The 24,200-nt window shown below is 37.0% G+C and overlaps 1 protein-coding gene across 1 annotated transcript in view; it reads left to right on the forward strand.

The window, feature by feature from the left end:
* Dgkb (diacylglycerol kinase beta) overlaps window positions 1–24,200 on the forward strand; it is a 696,235-nt gene that overhangs the window by 177,110 nt on the left and 494,925 nt on the right. Inside the window, exons 6-9 of the mRNA XM_051145066.1 lie at window positions 9,348–9,488; window positions 15,809–15,858; window positions 20,262–20,336; window positions 23,339–23,458. Coding sequence (XP_051001023.1) covers window positions 9,348–9,488; window positions 15,809–15,858; window positions 20,262–20,336; window positions 23,339–23,458 — 386 coding nt within the window. The remainder of the gene's footprint in view (window positions 1–9,347; window positions 9,489–15,808; window positions 15,859–20,261; window positions 20,337–23,338; window positions 23,459–24,200) is intronic.

Raw genomic sequence — 24,200 nt, forward strand, 5'->3', positions numbered from 1 at the left:
ATCACTTGTATCCTCCCACTCCTCCCTCCTCCTGCTTTCACCCTATTCCCCTCCCCTAGGTCTATGACCGAGGGGGACCTCTTCCCCGACTATATGATCACATGCTATCAAATCTCAGCTTGGTAGCCTGCTTATTCTTTCTTTCAGTGCCATCAGTCCTCCCCACCAAAGGGAGGTGGATAAATATGGGGCACCAGAGTTTATGTCAAAGTCAGTCCCCACTCTCCACATAACTGTGGAGAGTGTCCTGCCCATTGGATAGATCAGAATAGCAGTTCAATGTTTACTATTGTATTGTCCTTGCTTAGTGCAATGGTTTGAGCCAACTCCCCTGGGTCCTGATGCACCCATCATGATGTTCTTCTTGTAGGTTTCTAGGACCCTCTGGGTCCTTCTATTTCCCCATCTCCTATATTCTCTTACCTAGAGTCTCAGTAGGATGTCCTCACATCTATCCCAATCTCCTAGTAAGTGAAGACTTTGGTGGGACATGACTTTTGGGCTAGTGCCCAATTATCAGTTCCAGAGTGATATTTGAAGTACAGTATTGTTTTGCAATGTTGAAACCCCTTGTGTATGGATGGTGTCCTGGAAGCTCACATCTGCATCTGTTTATATCGTTGTGTCATGTGGGCTCTTAAATATTTCAGCATGCAATCCTGAGAAAGCGAGAGTGAGAAAAACAGCCTTGTTAATGAAAGTCATTCAAACATTACGATTCTCTGAAAGCTCTCAGAATCCCCAGGGTTGTCCTTAGTAGAGAGTGCCAGCCACAGTACTGCAGACTAGGGTACAGAGAATAGGAATGAGAGACTAAGTATCCATATCCCTGCACTTTAAAAAAATACATATCTTAAATATAAGATTAGGAAATAGGAGATAGAGCCATCAACACACCACAAGTGGAGGCAGTCAGTCTGATAACGGTCCTACAACATGACAGCTTATGCCAATACAGTATTTTTTCAAGTAGAGTTACGTATGATAGCGGGTTTTAAAAAATCAAGGTTCCATGTGTGCATGTGGGTGTTTATGACACACACAGAGACAGGGAAGTGAGATGGAGAAAGTGTGTCTTTCCGTGTGCATGTGTGTGTGTGTGTGTATGTGTGTGTGTATGTATGTGTTTTCCATTATAAAGTAGCCTGATAAATCTTCTAGGCCTAATGAACTAGCTGAGTTTCCTGAAGAGAAGAACCAAGGGGAGACAGGGCCTCTTCACACTCAAAGTACACAGACATTAAGATTTGCATGACAGTGAACAAGACTTCTGGTACATAGTCAACATTTAAAATACAGTGCTGCACATATTGGTATCAATATAACTGTTCTTCTTGGTGTAATGAGCGTTGAAACTGGCATACAAATACTCTAGAAAAAAAAATCTAAGGATTTCTAGTCCTTAAGGGATTCCTTTATTTATACAAACCATTGAATACCTCACATTGCTTTAGTGCTGAATTCACACTTCTATTTGCCCATGGAAGTGGTATCTGTAATTTGCATTTAGTTTACATCAACAAATATTTTATGCTGCAGCCAATGGCTATAATTAATAAAACCTAATTATATATAAGTTAATTATATATAATATATATTAAAAATAATAAAATATAATTAAAATTATTTTTCTGCCTGAATTTTTTCATGAATAAGTCTCTCAAAATGTTTACATTTTGTTATAAATTTTGTCTTCCCAGAATAAAAGATTAAAAACACCCCTTAATAACTGCATGTTAAATAGTAGTGTAATCTTAATATTTTGTACTTCTATGTTTAAAAATACTTGCAGAGCTTGTAGTATTTTAGTGAAGGCAAAAAAAAAAAAAAAAAAAAAAAAGTTGGTGGTGCAGATGCCCAGATCCATATGCACCTCATTTAACAAGGAAGTGCTGTGCATTTCCTACCTCACAGTAGCCAGAATGAAAAAGATCTCAGATGCTGAGAGCTTGCTTTCTTCCACGATGATAAGCACTCTATGGAAGTGGGGTGTTGAAATCTGCTTTCATCACTGCTTTATTGTCACTGCTCAATAGCCACATTTGAATGTTGTAATGGTGAGTGGCCTGGATGTTAATTCAGATTTGCACTCTTAAGCAGCATGCTAGTTTTATTTCTGTTTTAAAAATATAGATAAGAAAATTCATTCATAGCCCACCTCCCTTCAACAACTATGCTGAAATTTGGTTAAACATGTGAGCATATGTGTAATTACATGAAGAAAATATACTTTTAAGGTTCATTCACAAATGTATAATATTGTAATGGCTGGATCAGGACTGTATTTTTTCTATAAATGTCTATGGACTAATCAATATATCTTTTAAATTATTTATTGAGAGTCAGAAACAGGAACTATACCTCCCCCTCTTTCCCTCTTTCCCTCCTTCCCTCACCACACAGACATGTTTAAAGTGCATTTCAGAGAGCCATTTAAATTGTACTTTTATAGTTTCTTTATATCTGTTTTCTTAGATGGGAATAATGAATGTTCTTATTTTACTAGGTTTAAAGAGTATAAAATAATAATGTATGGAAGTCTTTAAAATAAAAGTAAATACACTGTAAATAATCAATAAACGTCAGCTTATCCTCACTATTCACTGAACAGCCTGTATTCTAGTGTTTTGGTTTTCACATATCATGATCACATTTTTCTTTAATTTTCATTTTCTTATAAAGTGTCATATATTCTGAAAGATATGCCATGCATTTAAGGAATGTTATTAGAATTTATTTCACTACGTAGGTTATGGGCAAATAGAAATTATCCTCTTTAATAAGTAATTAACTTTTTAAATAATTCCAGATAACAATGAGCAAGCATCCAAAGTATGTTATTATGTATATTTTTGCTGGGGGCGCAGTGATATGGGTATGTCAAGGACAATTTGGAGCGCACACTCACCTAGAATCCATTACCTCATAAGTATCATCATAAGAATCCAATATTTCACCCCTTACCTCATAATTTGCAAGTATTGCAGATAGATGCCACCATGACCAACTTCAGCCAACTTGCAGTTATATATGTATACTAGCAAGTCATAGACAAAGAATCCATGGGACTTGCTAGTCAAAGAGTATATGAATCTGCAAGTTTCACCTTAAATGACTGAGATTGTGTCTTAAAATACATAACAAATACTTTTTAGGAAAACAATGGATGTCTCCCTCTGGCCTCCATATCCACACTCTGGTGGCAATATATCATATGGCTGCTACTGACTGCTGGTAACTACTCCAATTTAAATGAAATGAAGAATAATATCAATTTTCATTCACTAATTTGTATCTGATCAAAAGCCCTATGTAGCTTATGCTATCGTAGTGAAGAGTAGAAAGTTCGAAGATTTCTACCACTGAGGAGTTTCATTTTGTGTAGTTTGAAACAGGGTCTCATGTGGCTCAGGCTGGCCTTCAGACTTCCTGGGTAGCTGAGACTGGCCTTGAGCCCTTAGTTTTCTAGTTTCAAGCTCTGAAGTGTCAGCTGGCGCAGCTGGACAGTGGTGGCACAGATACATCGGCTGTTAGTGGTTCTGAATTGAGCGGAAACTCAGATTAGACTGCATGTCTTTGACAGTTGACTCCAGTGCAGCCTTCTGACTAGGAGTGGACATCGCTCACTGATGTTCTACCTATTTCCCAAATGAAAGGATGGGCTCAAAGACCACTCTGCAAGAATGTTAGAACCAGCAGCCAGAGGTCTGTTAGTAGAACTACTGCACTTCTTATTGTCTGCTACTTATTTCAGAATCTATCATTTGTATTGTTTTCCCATATCTATACAGATGAAAGCAGAGGAATTGGTCTCACCCCAGTCACTGGACAGGGACTGTTGCCACCTTGTCTTCATATCACGAGGAATAACAATGTGCCTCTTTCACTGCTAGTTTTGTTAAGTGCTAGGAATAAAAAACTACAGTATATTAGGACAAGTAAGTTTTATATTTTAAGAGGGTAAGTGTAAGAATAATAAGCTATATCACAGTACTGTGTCAATTGTATTTATTTTTGCCTGTCCATGACATATAACACGATCATGAGTATCAATGATGGAAATAGTAGCACACTCTTCAATAAATATCTTTATAATACTCATGAATCTCTTCATATTTACAGAATAAAAAAATAAAACTTTAATTTCTAGTGTTTTGTTTCCTTGTATATTTAGAAATATAAGTCATGGTTGTAGCCTTACATATTTCTTTTGCAGAACTGAAGGAAAGGAATAGAAATAGTGGTACATTTGTCGTTATCTGAATAGTATTGTTTAAAAACAATGCAAGCTGAAGCAAAGGCATTCATTTAATGTGTTTTAAAAGTCTGTGTGTTATCTGCTGTGTGCAGTCTGTGACATTTCTCATCACTTTAGAGTTAGAGAATGGAAGATCAGGAGTTCCAGACCTGTCTCAGTAATCCAGCGAGCTAGATGGCCAGCCTCAGCTTCCTAGGGTACCACCTCAAACAAAACTAAATGAAACAACAAAACACAGAAAATAGACAAAACATACAAAGCAGACAAACACTGAACCCTGAGAAGCTGAGATGACTACTCAGCCTTTAAGTGCTTGCTGTGCAAGCATGGGGATCTGAGTTTGACCCGCAGCATCCACACGAATAATAGGCATTGTGGTACTTATAATTACAATGGTGGAAAATCAGAGAGAGGAAGATTCTAGGAACTTGCTGGCTAGCCAGTCCAGCTGAATTTGTCAATTCTATTGTGTTGTGAGTTTCTCTCTCAAAGGATACACTGGGAGAAATTAAGGAAGACAGCTATGTCAACTGCTAGTCCTTATGTGTGCATAAGTAAACATTTATACGAGACACACACACACACACACACACACAGAAGAGAGAGAGGGAGAGAGAGAGAGAGAGAGAGAGAGAGAGAGAGATTTGATGTCTTACTAAATGTAAGAGGCATGTACTCACCCAGCAGGGCTGAGGTTCCGAGATTGACTCTCACCAAGAGACGAAAGAAGCTAAAAAGACAAATCCTGTCAACTTTTTCTTGAAGGGGAATTGTGTCTAGAAGAGAGTACAGTAGAAGCCATGTTACTGAAGAATGCAGTAATGGGCATCATTTAATTTTACTAATGTTGTTCCTAAAATTGCAGCTCTGGGGAAAATGCTTATAAGTACATAAATTTAAACACATATGTACGTGGTGATATTACCTTTGAAAAATATCCTTGAAATACAAATTATGTATTCCTGATCACATTAATGCACTATAATTATAATTCTTACTTCTTTCAGGACTTTATTGTATATTACAATAAACATGTATGCAACATAATTATTTGGGATTGTATGTATGAATATGCATAGTATGTGTGTGTGTGTGTGTGTGTGTGTGTGTGTGTGTGTGTGCTTGCTACAGATTTCTGGGATAGTGTTTAAGGTCATAAAGGCAAGGTAAGTGAGAACCAGGAAACTGATATCACTCACCATCCTCAAAGCTAAGAGCTAAATACAGTGACTTGAGGCAAAATAAACCGCTTTTCTTTTCTCTGGTTTTCATGTTCACTTTCAAATGTTTTTTTAAAACCCTACTATTTATTGAGGAAAATAAATGTCATTGTTAATGAAAAATAGAGTTCGAGCCTCTTTGTCAGAGGCTACTGATGTGCTGGACTCCACTTATCATTCAATTGAGGGTCCCTGGTCATGGAAGAAGCCTCCCCACTCTGCTGCCATGTATCATCTCTGTGTTCAATAATGGCTAATGCAAACATCTTAAAAGGACCTTAAGGAAGTCAAAGAGGTAGAAGGAAACAAGTATTGAAAAATACCTCCAGCTAGATTGAGGGAAAGAGATAAAAATTAGATGCTAGACTACAAAAATGATCTTTATGAAGAAAGAGTGAGTCACGGTGCCTTCTTTCAGGGAGCGAAAATATGAAGGGGGATTTTTATTTCCTAAGCCAGACCATACTGCTTATATAGAGGTCTTGAGAGTAGGAATAAACCTGCTTGATGAATCATTTCCATTTATTAATAACTTCAAGTTTATTCAATTCTGTGATGATTAAATCAACTTAGTATCTAAGTAAAAAAAAAAAAAAGACATGGAAGAAACTGAAACATATATTATTAAGTGAAATAAGCTAATTTAAAATTTTAATTACCATACAATTCCTGATAGATGATAGTTACAATGTCCTAAAATATTTAAATGTCAACATTGTTGAGCCTGAGAAATTTTAAAAAATAGTGAAATTAATTGCAATAGACTATGGAGGCTGTGTAAAGGAATGCCTGTGCAAGCTACTCTGTTAGTCAGAGTCTCTATTGCTGCAGCAAAGCACCATGACCAAAAAGCAAGTTGGGGAAAAAAAAAGGTTGACTGGGCTTACACTTCCACACTGTACTCTATCACTGAATTAAGCCAGAGTAGGAAATCCAGGGCAGGAGCCTGGAGGCAGGAGCTGGTGTAGAGGCCATGGAAGAGGGCTGCTTGCTCACCATGCCTTGCTCATTCTAATTTCCTATAGAACCCTGGACCACCAGTCCCTCCACCATCAATCACTAATTTAAAAAATTCCCCAATACTGGAGCATATGGAATCATTTCTTAGCTGTGTTCCCCTTTTTTTCATATAACTAGTATTTGTGTTAGATGACGTAAGATTAGCCAGCACAGTCAGCCAGAGTAACAACTATGGGGAGAAGTTGATAGTGAGAGTTTATCCGTGGCTAGGAGGGTATAAAACATGAGAACGATGGCCTTTCTCCTTTATCGTGTTATCCATTTAGGTTTTCAGAAACATATATTTAAAGCATTAACGTCTGCTTTGATATTTTTTTGTCAGAATTGTCTCAGAAGTTTATCTTTAGTCAGATAAATGCTACAAATAATTATGAAGAGGACATATTGAGTACACTCAAATTTCTCTTAATTAGTCTTTTGGAAACATTTCTTAGTGTTATAATATATGGATTGCGTATATGCCCATATTCTTGCACTTAAAATATTTAAAATATAATGGTGACAATTAAATGCACAGTGAAGCTTTTATTTACAAAATGTTATCAGCCTAAAGACAGGAATATGTATGTGTCTTCAAACAAAAAAAATATTTTTCTTCAAAAAGTGCTGCTAAAAATCTGTAGAAACAGAAAGCAGATGAGTGGCTTCGGGAAACTGTGTAGATGGCGACAGAGTAGCTGCCTGTGAATGCAGATAGTTTGGACAGAGACAAAAATATAATCTTGATGGTGGCAAAGGTTTCCCAGTTCTGTGAGCAGCCCAAAAGCCATTTACTGCATATTTTAAATAGGGAACTGGATATAAATTTTATATTTATAATAAAGCTGATATTTATAAAAAGGCGTTAGGGCCAGAAATGCTAAAGTGTGTATACATATATGGTTTCTCACATTATACAGTGTACACTGGGAAACAAAAATGGAGTTTTCAGCCCTCATAGTCTCCATTTTTACTTTAAAACAGTATTAAGAAAACAGATAGCCATACTCGTTAACTCCTATAGAAACATGTACAGTTTAACTTTCTTTCTCACTGTTCTCCCTTGCTCAATTGGAAGATCTTATGTTAAAGAGTTAAATTAAGATGATTACATCATTTCAAAGATCCTGAGTCGGGCATTTAAGAAAAAGGCTTAGCTCCCCAGCCGGATGACTCATGTCATAGTTTATCACCGTAATTTACTGTTTTGTCTTCTAAATCTGGAATTACAGCTACTTCAAGGGTCAACACTATGGGTCAATAATAAATTAAAATCCCTGATGCCTCCAGCCAGCTAAGCTCTGGTTGGCCTTTGTAGTTATTTGGGGGAATGCTGAGGTCCTTTTAAAGCTCCTTATTATCTTTGAGTTTTTTCTTTCTTCCATGTAAAAAGAACTATTAGTTTGTATTTGTGAGGTATTGATCCTTGCATTGTGAAGAAGAATTAATTTCAAATGTATATCTCACTGACAGGTGTGAATGAGAGTAGAGTTGGTGTGTAATGTAGTGACATAGCAAGGAAAAGCAAAGTGAGTGAGTGAAGAGTGTCCCACACACAGGGCTCTGATACCTACATGTGCTGTAGATTCCATTGGGAGGTTCTCTTGTGAAATGTTCAGAATAAAATGACAAGTAATAGAATATAAGTTATCATAGAAAATATTTATGTTGTTATAAAAGCCACAAATTGTGCTCATGTGGGTTTATGTTAATGTGTAAATTCTTTCCCTTATGTTCATTGGTGTCTTGAAGGAAAATACTGCACAGATTGGCAGACTTAAATGAGGAAGACAGACTTGCATGGCTGGCGGTGAAAACTCTGGGACATCCATATTTATAAACCTATTTCTCCTCTGTCATGTGAGGGTAGTATAGTTGACCTCCCAAGGTTAATGTGAGAATTAAGTGAGATGATATGTGAAAGCCCCTGTTAGTGATTCTGGCCTGATATTAAAAACACTATAAAAGAAACCTATTATTAGTGACAACATCAGCAAAGATGAGGAGTGAAGGCATTTAATAAAGCATTACAGTTGATGTTCGAGAACACTGAGATGGCCAGATGAGATAACAAGTAGAACAGAAAGAGTTAGAGGTGCAAACGGATCTGTTAGGGGGATGCACGCCAAACAGGACAGCTGGTCAGACTGCATTTATTTGATTTATTCTTCCCTATAGCTGTTGATGGACTAGGAATCCACAAGACACTCAGCCCACTAGTCATCCTGGTCAAATGCTTCTTGTCAAATGTACACCTTGGTTATAATTGAGTTTTATCTTAGGCCTCTTCAGGTGCTTATGATGTGGTTTCAAAGGCTTCTCTGTGAAATGAGTCTTCCATGTGAAGGAGCTCCTGTTTTGTACTGTCATCAGCAACTTTGAACAAATATTTAATTTCTTTACAATTGTCTTAGTAGAACACAGTTCATAAAAATATTTGGACACAAGGTCTCAGGCCAGGAACCAAAGCTACTTGTTGCTGAGCCTTGTAATCTGAGTTGGAGCACTGGATTTCTATCTAATACAAAGAAAGGAAGATGGAAATGGGTTCCTTCTGTATTAACTCTTTGCATCATGTCACAGCCCATGGACAAATACTAAACTGACTCTATTATCCTACAGTGGTAGCCTGCTGAGCTCCTGCCGCTGGATCTGGGAAACCCCCTCTTGTTCACACCATTCACAGAATATGTGGAAAGCTAATACATTGGTGTTCTAGTGCTTTTGTTTATCTTATATTTAAGATATATACATATACATAAATACACACATATATAAGTTCACAGTAGCTAGTGCTTTTCGTCATAGTCATTTTGTATTTTAAATGACCATGAATATTTTAAATATATGAATATAAATATGTTTTCCAGGTCTGAGGATGAATAAGGGTGCCATCACCCCTCCACGTTCTTCTCCAGCAAATACGTGCTCCCCAGAAGTGATCCACCTCAAGGATATTGTGTGTTACCTCTCTCTCCTTGAAAGAGGAAGACCTGAGGACAAACTTGAGTGTATGTTTGGTAATTGTACTTATCCATCAAGCTGGGGCTTGGAGGAGGGACTGTGTAAGCAGGTATACTTGCCTAAATTGTTTGTTCACTTAATGAGCTGGCTTAACAATTAGAAAACAACAAACAACTTTTCTCAGAGTCAAACAATCCAAAAGTTACTATTAAGTTTAACTGGACATGCATCCTAATTGAAATTCCGAGATACTGCATTTTGTTAAGAAATGTTGAACTTTGGTTATTATGATGTGAAATTTTATCCATGTTTATCTTTCATATGATTCCTTTATGTTTTATCCTTGCTCTTTTGAGTTCTCAAGAAGCAATAGGGAACTTTGAGTTGTTTGGCAAAGCATTTATTTCTCTCATCTCAGGAGGACTTCCCAAATCTTCCAAACAGGGAGTGAGAAATCTCCTTCCCCTTACACACACACACACACACACACACACACACACACACACACACACACACCTTACACTCTTCCCCATGGAAACCTCCTTTCACCATCATGCTAACACTCTCTTAGACAGAGAACGATTTCTCAAGTGCCTCAGTTTAAGACTGGTCCTTATACTATAAATAATTAAACAGTATCTTTGTCTCTTTGATAGTAGGACAGGTAGGAAATTTCCTACCTAAAGAACACTTTTTAATAAACTACAGTGGCTGAGCGCTCCCTGGTGGTAAAGTCTATACACAGCAATAAAAAAGCATACTCTTCAAATGACTAACTGTAAGGCTCATTATAACTGAAGCAGTTGCTGAATATTAAGATACTAGACTAATCGTATTATATTAGAGATTAAAATAAATTACAATTTTACTACCAAAATTGTAATAAAGATAACAAAACAAATTTCAATAATTTTTACTAAAATTAAAAACAGTATAAAGTATTAGGATTGCAATTACAAAGCATTTTAGTTAAATTTAATCATAACTTTTTGATATTTCCTCACAAGAATTTACTATGATTATTCAGGAGTCATACCAGCTTACGTTATGAATAAAGCATAAGAATATTATTCTTTAAATATGTATTTATTATTCATAAACATTGAATATTTGCATTTCAAGATTTATTTTGTATTCCTAAGAACGTGTAGAAATCTCTCTCATTCCAAAGTAAACAGTGAATTTCTATTGAAGTGATGGCCAGAGAGAAAGTTTGCTCAGGTGCTGTCATTGCTGTGTTTGGGATAATGATGAAGATAAATATTTTTCCCAATTGGAGACCTAACGAAGGTACCATCCATCTCTCCTCAACCGGACTTTGGTGCTGCACTTTGAGATTGCTTTGAGAGGACATAAGAACCACATTTCTTGCTTTGTGGCTCCACACAGCTTGTCTACAGATGCAGGCAGATCATTCACTCATCCTACAGCCCTGGATAAAGCCAATAAATCTGACCCACTGTTCACTTTCCTTCAGTGACATTCTTCTTTGTCCTTTGAGTTTCCCAGCTCCTTTCCAAGCTTACAGAAGACTCAGTGGCATTTTCCTCGTTTTACTATTACGCCTGCAGATTGTTCTATGGACCAGGCTCTGTGTCCTCATGTTTTCAGACTTCTCAAAGTATTAACTCCTTTCCTGACCCTGTGATTTTGATGGTCATCACTCTCACTATTTATCAAAAGATTCAGGAATTTTGTGTTTTACCTTTTCTTCTTAAATGTCTGATATTTTGTTGCATCAGTGAATCAAATCCACCCTTCCTCCACTTACTTGGCAAATTGTGTTTTTATATTGTCTTCATATGTACATCCGCAAATTTGTAACAATCTTTCACATTTTCAGTTTCTAAACTTGTTCTCAGGAAGATGCACATTAACAGTATCTAATAAACTACACAGTTACTTAGAAAAGAGTATATTAAACATAATTTTAAAAATTTAATTCTGGGCCAGAATTAAAAAGAAATATTAACTAGAAGGCACAGAAGTGGATATGATTAAAAACCTAAAATATTACTTGTGAGGGTAAAAATTGAATTTGGATCTTCTTTTGAGGTAGCTAACCAAAATGGGATATACAAGTCTTGGTTTAGGTTAGACGTTCCCACACTCACCCACCAGTCTCACTTGCTGGGCTGTACACATAGGTTACTGGGTGCTGCTGGATATAGGACCTGAAAACTGGCCGATTGTAGTGAATACGCATGAGACACATGTGCTGCTTTTTGCCCTGGAGCCCCATTGGAATGAGGAATGAGTTGTGTAACTTCCCTACAGTGACCCCTCACCACCACCGGTTTACCTGAAAGGACCGCTTTCCTTGCAGTGGCGTTTAGGATTCCTTCCAGTTGGTGTTCAGAGTGACTGCATTGTTTACAACATTCAGGAAAGGAGGATATCTTCTACCAAAATGATGCTTCTATATTTACTCAGTCGTACTTTGTCCCATGCCCCCTGCAGTCTTTCTATCATGTATATATACAACACTCATCGTAAAGTCTACCCGACTGAAAAGAAACAAACAGGCATACTGGAACATAAACCATTTCTTCGCCTGCCTTTACTTTACTTAGTACTCATCCCTCTGTGACTACGTGTCCTGCTCACTTGGATTGTGTAAAAAGAGCACACGTGTGCTGCGGTTGCATGAGAATTCCTTTTCTCTTTCCTAGGAGCTATCATTTAGCTGGCCACATAAATCAGTTCTTCCATCATCAGACACACTTGCAAATTCCACTGGTATAGATGACTGTTCTCCATGTTCGCTTTGTCCCTCTTTCCCAGAGTTTCTGACCTATCCCACTGCCACTTGAGTCCTGTCTCCCACTATGAGTATTCCTGCCATCTTCTAATAGGGCATATTCTGTTGACCTTTATGCCATACACTAGTGACAAATCCAAAATGAGAAAAGTCATCAGTAGGAAAGCATTTCGGGAGTGGGTGGTTGTCATTAAGAAGTGCCATGTTGCCACTGTGTGTAATATAAACCTTAGAAGTTCTAATATGTGTCACCAACAGACCCTCATGGCCCTTCATCTGGTCAGATTTCCTATAGATTGTGAATAAAGTGACTAAAGCCACCTGTCTTCCATAGGTGAGGAAGGAACATGACTTCCTAGCTATTGTGTAATTCCTTTTTATTTGGAAAAGCCACAAATTATACTCTTGATAGTTATTTCTCTTTCAGGAAGTATGGTGAGAAGGAGACTATTTCCCATTATATGGGATTTAAAAAAATTAACTCCTGTCTTTAAAATTTAATTATTAGTTGTTGAAAGGCAGGTTACTAAAATTTCTATATTGAAGAATTCCCAAATTAAATATCATCAAAATAAATAATTTGTTCTGTCTAATAAATTCTACATTATGTTTTTATATCAGTAGCATATCATGGGAAGTGCAGAGACTATATAATTTGTATTGTAAATATTGAGCAGAAAGCACAGATAGTTTTTCAAAAAATTTAAGAGAAAACATCTTAGAAAAATAGGAATTTTGTGATCTTACATAATGTGCCTCAACTCTGACCTTCTAGTAAAATCCAAATGTGGGCATAAAACTGTCTCTACATAAAGAGAAATGACATGGTTATAAAATTAGAAAAAGGTGGGCTAAGCTAGTTCAGAGCTTTGCAGCAAGTCTACCATTGACACATGCCACATTGACAGAATAATCTAAGTATTGGTCTTATTTTATTTTTTACTTTTTTTTTGGACCTGAAACATCTATAAGTCTATATTGGTTTCTAAATTAAAACCTGATTTTTGAATTATAATTTATTCAGATTACATCCTAATTGTTATCCCCTCACTTGTATTTTCTGATTCTCACCCTCTCTCCCTCTTTTGTCTTATTCCCCTCCCCTAGACCTCTGATAGTAGGTGCCCTCCTCCCCCACCACACGCCACAGCCTATCAAGTCTCATGCAGATAACCTGCTTCCTACCAAGGGGAAGTAATCAAATTGAGGGCACCGGAGTTCAAGTCAGAGGCAGTCCCTGTTTGCTTTCCCTACAACCATGGAGAATGAGCTGTCCATTGGCTAGATCTGAACTGGGGGTCTAGGTTTACCGCATACATTTTTCCTTGGAATGTTACATCAGAGGTTCCAGATTTGCCAGCCTTGACGGTCTCCATGTGGGGCTCCTGAACACTTTAGGTCCTTCCATTCCTCAGTTCTTCCACACTACTCTACTAACAGCCAGTCCTAGCATCTGTCCAGATCCCATACTGAGTTGAGACACTCAGGGGATATTTGTGTTGGGTTAATATCCACTGAGTGTTTTAATGACCTACTTTACCTTGAAACCTGTCTCTGGTTTTGAATATTAAGAAAAGAGAATCTTACTAATATTTAAGGTTCAAAAGTACTTTCACCAATATGTAGAAAGATGGTTTTAAAAGAGGAAGACTTCAAAGATTTATTAGGTTGAATAACTTTTTGTTTTGATGAAACCTGTGCCAGCCCCACCCTTATTTGATTGCTTCTTTTTTCTGTAAATATGCAATTTTCAAGTTCTCAACTGTAAATTTTGCTTAAGTGCTTGTGACCATTCACATTTTAACTGATAACCTCCCCCTCCCTCTTAGGTTACTTGCTACATTCTTTGGAACCATGATTTGAATGTTTCACTTTGAAAGCAGAATTTTAATTTGTTGTTTGAATTAATTTTCTCATTTGACTCTTCCCTTTTTTCCTCTATCACATTTGGCATATATTTTGCATCTTATGATTACCCTTTGCTCTAGTTGTGTGGATTCTTTTGACTCACATAGATTCTATTTGCACCCAGAAGGAACACATCTATTTTCATTCCTGGGTTGATATATTTCTCTCCTTACTGGCTCTCCTTGAGCTTAGCTTCCAATGGTCACAAAAATGCCACCTGTTTAAGCTGTTGGAGTTGGTTTTACAGACATTTCTCCAGCAGAGACAAACAGAGCTACCATGTCCGTACTTCTGAGATAGAGTTGGATTTCTCTCTTGCCTCACTTTGTTCTTGGTGTTGGACTCGTTCTGGGTAGTCTCTGAATTCTTACCACTTATCGAAATACTTTTAGTAGTTTCTGTTGTACAAGAAAATCTTGAAAAGCTCACTGTCTACATCGTGGGAGACTTTTTTTATTTTACTTTTAGCATTTAATTATCATTCATTGAATAAGTGAGAGAAATAAATCATATGCTTAAATGTTTTAAAATTTTAGCTGACCCTAATTTAATACATAATACACGACTTCCAGTATTACATCTTCAATGCTTGTTTTCCTATTGCAAAAGAATATAAAATTATTGCTAATTTGATAACATTTAAAAATTTTTAGTTATACACAGACTGATTTTGTATCTTGTATATGCAATCAGATATAATCAGGTCTTAGGTGATTGAGTTCTATAACCTTTATTGCAAGAATAATTATAGTGCTACATGCTCTCCTAGTTACCAATGGGTCTGTTAATATATAGAACTCAGACATAAGATCCTACAGGAAATCATACAAACTCAACGTAAACTCTCACTTCCACTCTTCTGTTTTGACAGCTGTGTCATTCTCCTGTGTTTACCTTTAAATGACACCTGCAGCCTCTTCCATGGCCTCCTTGTGGTCTGTGAATAATACAAGGGAGACCTCAGACCTTGGACTCCTGGTCTGCTTTCTTAGCTCACTAAGAGAGTCTGTGTTCTGAATATCCTAACTTGATTAGTTTAAAGATGAGGTGCCCAGTGAAGCCTGGCTGCTGAAACAACCCAAGGCACGGGAATGGTCAGGAGCTGAGATGCCCCGCCAGAAGGAGTCTCTTATAATAAACTCCTGTTTCCTCTCTCACATTGTTTGGGATAAATCATAATGCTGACGTGTGTTTATGTAGTGGGCTCTAGCTCTGGTCTGCACCTGTGTGCCCCATTTCACTTGACTGCCACAGGAAAAGCGAGTCCAATGGCGGGGTGATTATTCTCATATTATGAATAAGAAAATAGTCCCATGGATTCTAATTTTAACTGACTTATGAAATTCTAAATTCGTTGTTTTTCTAACTCCACTCTGTCCTTTAATATGCAGATGCTCTATATTTCAACTTCTTCATATTTGAATTCACAACTAAGGATCAAAAAATCAAATTTAAGCAAATAATATTATTAGTTTTTCCACAAACAAAATTTTGTAAATGTAATATCTGACATCCAGTATTTTTGTTAACCAATAATTTCATTTGCAGTTTGACTTTTTAAAACAGTGTCACAAGTAAAGGCATTGAACAGTGGAGTTGAAGTATTTGTCTTCAAAAGAAACTAAGTTTAAGAAATCTACCTTAAACCAACATGATCTTTCTCATCTCTAATCTCTTTTTTTATCTCTTTTATTCTAGTTATGTTTCGCCTTTATGACACCGATGGAAATGGTTTCCTCGACAGTTCGGTAATTTTTTCTTCTAGTTTTCCTGAAAAAATGCATAATTATTTCTTTCAAAAGAAGCAATGGACAAACTTATAGCTATTGACACAGAAGGCACACCTAATATAGAACTTAAATCCACTAACAGCATTTTTGTCAATTGAAGAGAGAGGATTGTGAGCATTCTATCCAATGGTTTTACTAAAACAACACTTCCTTCAAAAAACAAAACAAAACAAAACAAAACAAAAAAACCAAATGACTTTATCTTTGCATTATCCTTAGTTGCAAGCAGAATTTAGGATTTATGAAGAAAATATAGAGCTGAAACCACGGTCTCGAAAATCAGAAAAATATCAGGAAGATTTATAAGAAAAATATGGAGTAAGCATAAAGCATCTGAAGAAATTATAAAACTGATATTTCAGATTTCCCCTTAAGGATTTTTTATTCATAAAGTGCAGTAAAAGAAAGTAAACGTCTCTTGGAGGTAATCCCCCTCAGGAACAGTCATAGGGGAGGGGAATAATGGGAAAATGGGGGGGGGGAGGAATGGGAGGATACAAGAGATGGGATAAACATTGAGATGTAACAAGAATAAATTAATTAAAAAAAAAAGAAAGTAAACGTACTTAAAGCTTGATGTGAGGAATCTCTTTTGACAACATCTCGTCTAGTTTTGTATGAAGCTTTCCATCCTACAGCTTAAGGCAGAGATAATAATAAAGAAAATTGTCTATCTGTAGGATAACCTGAAACACATAATTAAATGTTCATCTCATTGATAGTATGCAGGAACAGACAGCAGCTTTCTGAGACATAGAAATGAGACACCCATTGCATGTGTGTTGTACTCAATTGACTATTCTATATTTGCTGATAATATATTTTGTGCCTCCAGGACAACTACAATTAGTAATATAAAGACTAATGTCAGGGTTGGTGTAGACATATCTAAGGGACTGAATATATTGAATTCTGAATACAACAATTCCGTATTGTTGCTGTGGTGATGCTAAGAATTGAACCCAGTGAAGCACTGTGTACAGCCCTAACACTCTTCAAACCAAAACAGAATTTCTCTGTGTACCCTTGGGTTTTCTGGACTTGCTTTGTAGACCAGGCTGGCCTCAAACTCACAGAGATCCTTCTGCCTTCTCTGCCTCCCTAGTGCTGGGATTATAGACTTGCACCACCAGAAGCCTTGTGCAGAGAAAAGAGAAACTGTGGGTGGGAGCATCTCTGTGACAAACTGGAGACCTAAGTCGGAGTAGGTCTCTGGGAGAATATGAGAATTATAGCTGAGACTCCTAGTAGCAGGGACTTTGGACACTGAAGAGGACTCCCCCTAACTAGACAAGACTCGTAGTGGATGGGAGAGAAGGTCCACCCACCCAACCCCTCCAAAACTCACACTGCCTGCAAGACAGGAAGGGATAATGATAGAACAGATGGAGCAAAGAAAGAGACAATGTCCAACCAATGCCTGGCCCACCCGATGGAATAGAACCAACCCCTGACACTATTAATGACAATCTGCTATGCGTGCAGAGAGGAGCCTACCAGTGTTGTTCTCTGAGAGGGCCCATCTAGCAGCAGATAAAATCAGGTGCTGAAACTCATAGCCAAACATTGGGTGAAGCACTGGGGGTTTAGTGAAAAAGTAGGGGGAAGGATAAAAGGACCTAAGTTGTTTTTTTGTTTGTTTGTTTGTTTAATTTGTTTATTCACTTTACATTATGATCATAGCCTCCTCTCTCCCCTCCTCCTAGTCTCACCCTCCCTCCCTGTTTCCCCTACCTTTGGTCCCCTGCTCCTCAGATAAAGGGAGCAGATCCCCCACCAATCCACCCCAGCACATTGGTTACACCAGGACTCAGTTTATCCTCATCCACTGATGAAAGGTAGCACCACCAGGGGGGAAGTGATCGAAAAGCAGCCAATAGAGTCCATGTCGTAGACAGTACACGCTCAACAGACCAAGAGACTCACAGGAAGATCAAGCTACATACACAGTTACATACATGGGGGGCCCAGGTCCAGTCCGTGCATGCTCCTTGTTCTGTGCTTCTGTCTCTATGAGCCCCCATGGGTCCAGGTTAGTTGACTCTGTTGGTCTTCTTGCCAAATTCTTGTTCCCTCTGCGTCCTTCTTGCTTCCCCTACTCGTCCACAGGTTTTTATTGAATTTATTTGTGTATATGTTCATGTGCAGCGATGAATTGATGCAACTGTGAATGATTGGACTTCAAAGGACAACTTGCAGGATGTAGCTCTTTTTTCCACCCTTGTGTGTCACGGATACAAGTTCAAGCAGTGTAGATTGGTGACAGAAGCCCTTAACTTGCTCAGCCACCTTGCCACATAGACTTTTTCAAGGATTTTAGTGAAGTTAGGCATGGCTTTCTGTGGCACAGGGTAGGATAATTATTGCATGCCACTGTAATCTCGACTCCAGGGAACAAGCACCACCCTGAATGGATGCTGTGAGTCAAGGACTTGTTAGGTTTAAACGTCAGTGTTTCTTTGTTATTCTTCTGCATATATTACTCTTCTCTTAGGAATACTGAAACACAGTGTGAATTTACTCTTTTTTTCTGGTGCAATTCCATAGAAAGGCATTTGGATTTCTTGTAGATGTTTTAAAATGTTTATTGTATCATTCATGTCTACACTAATGCAAATTATATTCTAATGCATCTAATGCAGATTTGTTTTATGTAATGTTTCTTTTTAATTAAATTAAAATGATATGTCTTAACTAGGCTTTTAGCCATGGGTTGGCAGCTAATTTGAAAATTGAGTCAAATGATTTTTTTCCTGGATTCTGGCCATTTTAAGGGAACATATGTAGTTGATTGCTTCTAACACTTATAATTAGATGCCCAATATCAAACACTGATTTGAGAACAAATGGATTTTTTGTAACTAATTCTTAATTTCTATGTCTTTTTTTAAAATTAAATATCAAGACTAATTCCCAGGTGTTTTTTTAACACCATCTATGAACCTCAGTATATTTCATTTAATATCTGCTTTAAATTTTGCTTCTAAAATATTCACATTGACAATTTAAAGATGTAACCATTCACCTTTAGAAGCAAAGCAGAAAAACCATCATTGTCTCAATGCTGACTATGTATCACATTATTAATGTTTATTGGTTATTTGCAGCATTCCAATGACTTGAATGTATTTCATATGATAACACACATTATATTTGTAGAGTGATCATGAATTTGGTCGAGTAGCGTGTCCAGTTCCCCTGTGAGAAAACCATCTAAAAAAGGCTAAACAATTTATCTAATTTATGTACCTCTGACATAGTCCATGAACAATGGTTTCTGTCCTGGATGTTCAGCAGCTTTGATTCCTTTAAAGTACTGGGCAGAGGTGGAGTGGAAGAGAGGCTAGTATTCCCACTGAATCGCTGGCAGGCACTGCAGTTAGTCAGTTTTAATACGTTTGCTCATGTTGTATTTTCTGTGACAATATTTATCATATGACATATTTGTTAGTTATATTTCTTCTAGGTGGAGTGTAGCTCTCATTTGTTTCTTAGGGACTCTCTTGGGTCCCCATGTTAACAACCTCTTCCTGCCACAATCCTGTGTTTATCCAGTGAACTGTGACCACATGTGGCAGGGAGTCCAGTAGAAATATCTGATTTTATATACTTTCATGCATTAACTTTATATAATTTTACACTTCAAATTAAAACAAATACCATTTTTAAAAACATAATTTCTATGTTATAAATAAACAAATATCTTATGAAGAAATATTTAATTGTTTTTCTGGAGATAGACGAGGAAAACTAAGATTTAGATTAGGAGACTATGAAAATTTGAACCAAAACCCGATCCTCTCAGCAAATAATCTCCACTTATACTTAGCCTCCAAACCTTGACCTAAAAACACCATTATAGTAAAGCACTCTTAGGAGTGGCCTGCACAGTCAATGCTTGAGGATAAAAGTAAGGCTTTTGTTGTCTGTCCATGCTTCCTCCCATTCCTTGGGACTTTCAGTGACTTTAGAAAATCACATCCTGTGAAAATACACACGTGCTCCTAATTTCAAGGAAGCATGGCGAGAAGGAAGCCTCAGTGCTTGGTATTGTAGCGCCCTCTGCTGGTAAAGATTTCCACTGACGGGCACAATTGATTTTTAGTTTGGCTACCCTTTTCTGTACATCAATTTTAAGCATCTATAATAGTAAATAAAATTTATGTTTAGATACTCTTTTCAATGTTGGTAAAAGATATCTAAATAGTGTCTATGTATATGTTTTTAGAAAATTGGAAATATAATTTTTTAATCACTTGTACAAACTGAACAGCTGTGCTCTAAATCCAAGATAACAAATTATTTTCTCCCTGTCTCTCTCACTCCCTCATATCTTCCACTCCCCTTGCTACCTACTCCAGGAACTAGAAAATATCATCGGTCAGATGATGCATGTTGCAGAGTACCTTGAATGGGATGTCACTGAACTTAATCCAGTAGGTATATGGATTAGTAAATTCTGGACTAATTTATGAATGGTTTTATTATTTTTGTGACCTAAATACATTGTGATAATTTGTTTTATCTCATTTATTAAATTATTATGTCTAACCAGAATTCAAGATGATTCTAAATAGGATGTGTTGAAGCTGTAGGCAGCAACCTTGGCTTTCTTCCTCATGGTGATTATATTTTGAATCATGAGGTTATATACATAGGGATAAGCGGATGCTGCTGATGGACACCACTATGGTCATTTCATGATATCAATGTTGCTGGTGCATTGTGATGGTCCTTTGGTGGTGCCTGTAACTCCTGGATGCACTATTTTATTTATTTCTTAAATGGGTGAATTGAGAAACACATATGTTGACATTTCTTATTCAAAGCTCTACAGCTAGTTATAAACACAGCCAGAAATTTTTAAGCAACTTGTTAAAAGAAAAAGATGCCTTATTATATGTGAATTTATACAAAATTGCAGAATCACTAAACTGTATTGAAACATTCCTTTCTAGACAATTTAACTTTATAAAAAATAAAATTTTAAGTGAAATTTATAGACAAAAGTCAATTAAGTTTATGAGGTGTCTATGAAGAAAGCAATTCAGTTTTATTTAAAGATCTGTATCCCACATGAATCCAAAAACCATATTTGTAAATTAGCACACACATTTATACAATTACTACCAAAATAAGAAAAGGAGCCTGAAGCAAGAGCTTAGGCTGCCTTCTCCTCCATGTATATATATAATTTATTCATATTACATCCCGATTGTTATCCCCTCACTAGTATCTTCCCATTCCCACCCTCCCTCCCTCTCCTGTCTTAGATCAAGGGAAGGTCAGGGCCAAGCCTGTACAAAATTCTGTCACCTTTCTTATACAGATTGAGGCTTTTTCAAGTTCTAATTTAAATGTATTTCACTTTAATTTGTTTTGCTGTAGAACGTTTCCTGCTGTGCTCACAGAAAGTCCCCCTGTCATTCAGTTTTGTCTATGAAATTTAAGGACTTGGTAACTGTATTTAAGTTATTGAAGACCTTTAATATTCTCTGAGATCAGGAGATTTGCTAGAAGGTCTGTTAGTCCTTTTGATCAGAAAAAACCAAAGCAGTATTTTCCCATCCTGTTCAAGTTTCTGTTCATCTGTCAGTGAAGTCAGCTGTTCTCAGGGGGTGGGTGAAGAAGGCCTGTTTTCTATTTTTTTCACAGCAGAAACAACTTCTCAGAAAGCAGTTTTTGGTGCCCAGTGCTGCACCAAAGTGAGATATTGCTGTTCTAACCGAACCAGCAGTTGGTGTTTGGACAGTTGACTGTAACAGATATCTACTAGAGATTACAAGTAACAACCATGGCATCATTTGTTCCCAGTAATCCTGATGTGTTGGTCTCCCATCTGGACAGTCCAAATAGTGGAGAGTTAAGAAACCACCGTTACTGTGAACATTGTGTTTGCTGTCCTAGCTCACCAGCCTCGGCAGCTCTCTTCCTTTTAACATTTACAGACTCCTCTTAGGTCTGCACAAATAGAGAAAAACAAACACCTGATGTTGGCAGAAATAAATAGGAAGATCAACATGTCCTTGGAAAGATTTTTTGTTAAATAAATCTAGGCTCTGAGCACACAGATTAAAGTATGAGGCAGAGTAAGGTGGAGCATACTCGCAGCCCTATCCCTCTGGTGCTAAGAAAGTGAGTCCTTATGCCATCCTGAGCTGATTAGAGAGACCTGCAAACAGAAAACAAGCATGGGGTTAGAGGGACAGGTCTCACAGTGCCCTGTTCTTTCCTTGGATTGGATCTTACTATTCAGTCTCGCGTCGCCTCAAGGTCACTCTTCCTACCCCCAGCTCATGTGTGTTTGCATCACAGTAAGCTTAATTTCTTGTTGGCCCATTTCCACCAATTCGTTGGTATGCAAGAGGCATATATATTAATCAGATCTTATGTCATTTTATCAAATTCTAACACGTTTGCTTTTTATATTGAAGATAATGAAATGAGGATGTTGGGGTGCCCAGCTCCCCAAATCTTCTCCAGTCAGTAGATCCTTGTGTCACTATGAAGGCAAACAACCGGACAAAAGATACCAAGCAGAAAGCTTGGATCACATTTATAGCATCATTTCACGTTTTTATTTGTATGTTGTTTAAATGTATTTTTCCAAACTGAATAAAAATGCCCATATTGTATAATGACAATGTGTTCTTTTTTCTTTTGAGTTTCTACCATATTTACCTTCCTTGTTTTCCTAGACGGGAAGCTTGTTGGCCTTCCCAGGAATTAAAGATAATATAATTGGAACTTATATATAATTTATATTAATATTCACCCAAACCCTACATGGAACTTCCTGTATATGTTGTGTATGGGTCTTTTACTTATTTAATTTATTTTAACTTATCTCATTACATCCTTACAACCCCTTTGAAATAAATAACTACATTACCACCACAGCGTGAAGTGCCAACTGATTCACAATCACACATTGTTGAACATGACTTGCATGCCGTCTTCAAAGAAGTCTAATCAAACATGATCAGGCCATTGAGTCTGGACTCTGTTAAATTGTTATGGGCAATTAAAAGCAAAATAATTCTATCACCCACTACCACTTAGCAAAGAATTATTTGAGCTCCGTGCCATGATGTTAATTTTTCTAGACACTTTCTGGCATATATATGAACTTAAAAAGTGATATTGAGGAAGTAATTAGAGACCACCTTTAACCTTAAATAAAAGTGCCCTTTAATTTACACTGTGCTGCTGTCCTTGGGGAAAAATGTTTAAAAGTTGGACACCTGTTTCTAAAATTTGATCAACATAAAAAGCCAGGTTCCATAGTAAAAGGATTAATGTAGTTACCTTAGTTACAGAATTTTTCTGTGGTCTCACTCACAATATGCTACAGCTAGTTGGAGAAAATGTTTTGTTTAATTAAATGTATTCTAAAAATTGATTCTTTGAATGTTTATTTCTCCTCTCCCTTTTCCAGATCCTCCATGAGATGATGGAGGAGATCGACTATGACCGGGATGGCACCGTGTCCCTGGAGGAGTGGATTCAAGGAGGAATGACAACCATCCCACTTCTTGTCCTTCTGGGCTTGGAAAATGTAAGTCTTTGTAATGAGGAGGGAGTGGTCAGTGGAGTGCTCTTTGGCACCATTTGATGACCAATTGCCTGGGTCATTTTTCTACCATTGAGCATGTAGTAAGTTTCTCAACTTCTCACAATTCCATGGTAAAACAAGAATCTGTGAAATATGTTGTACGTATGAGTGCAGGACATACAAATGGAATTAGGGTTTAGGAAGAGCTGTGGATTTAGGAATATATAAATGGGCTTCAGGAGACCTGTATTCATTCGATCCTCATCATGATTTCCGAATTCTTGATCTTCAGAACCCCCATATCATTCCAGGAAGATCAGAAAAATTGATAAAAATGTGGGGATTTTCCTGAAAATAATGTAATAAAAAGTATTAAGTATAAATGGTATTGATCACAATTCTGCTTTTGTACATATTTATTCATTTTGATGACTTAGGAATTAGCTCCATGGTAAAGCTATTGTCTGGTAAGTGCAAGACCACAGGCCTAGTCTTCTGTATTGTCAGAAAGAAGAAAAATCACAGAAAGATTTTTAAAAGAAGAAAGAAAAACCTACACAAGGGAACGAGAGCAGTAATTCGCCTTGAAAATTAATGAAGCAGTATTTTTAAACTTTGTATACTCTTCATAATCTCTAACCTTTTAATGATAACTTCTCACATATTGCATATTTTACAAGCAGTATGAGAAAAGCATTATGCCAATAAAGTAACAGGGAGAAAACAGAAGGGCGACAATAAAATG

This window comes from Acomys russatus, chromosome 1, assembly GCF_903995435.1.
Source record: "Acomys russatus chromosome 1, mAcoRus1.1, whole genome shotgun sequence".
NCBI classification, from domain to species: domain Eukaryota; kingdom Metazoa; phylum Chordata; class Mammalia; order Rodentia; family Muridae; genus Acomys; species Acomys russatus.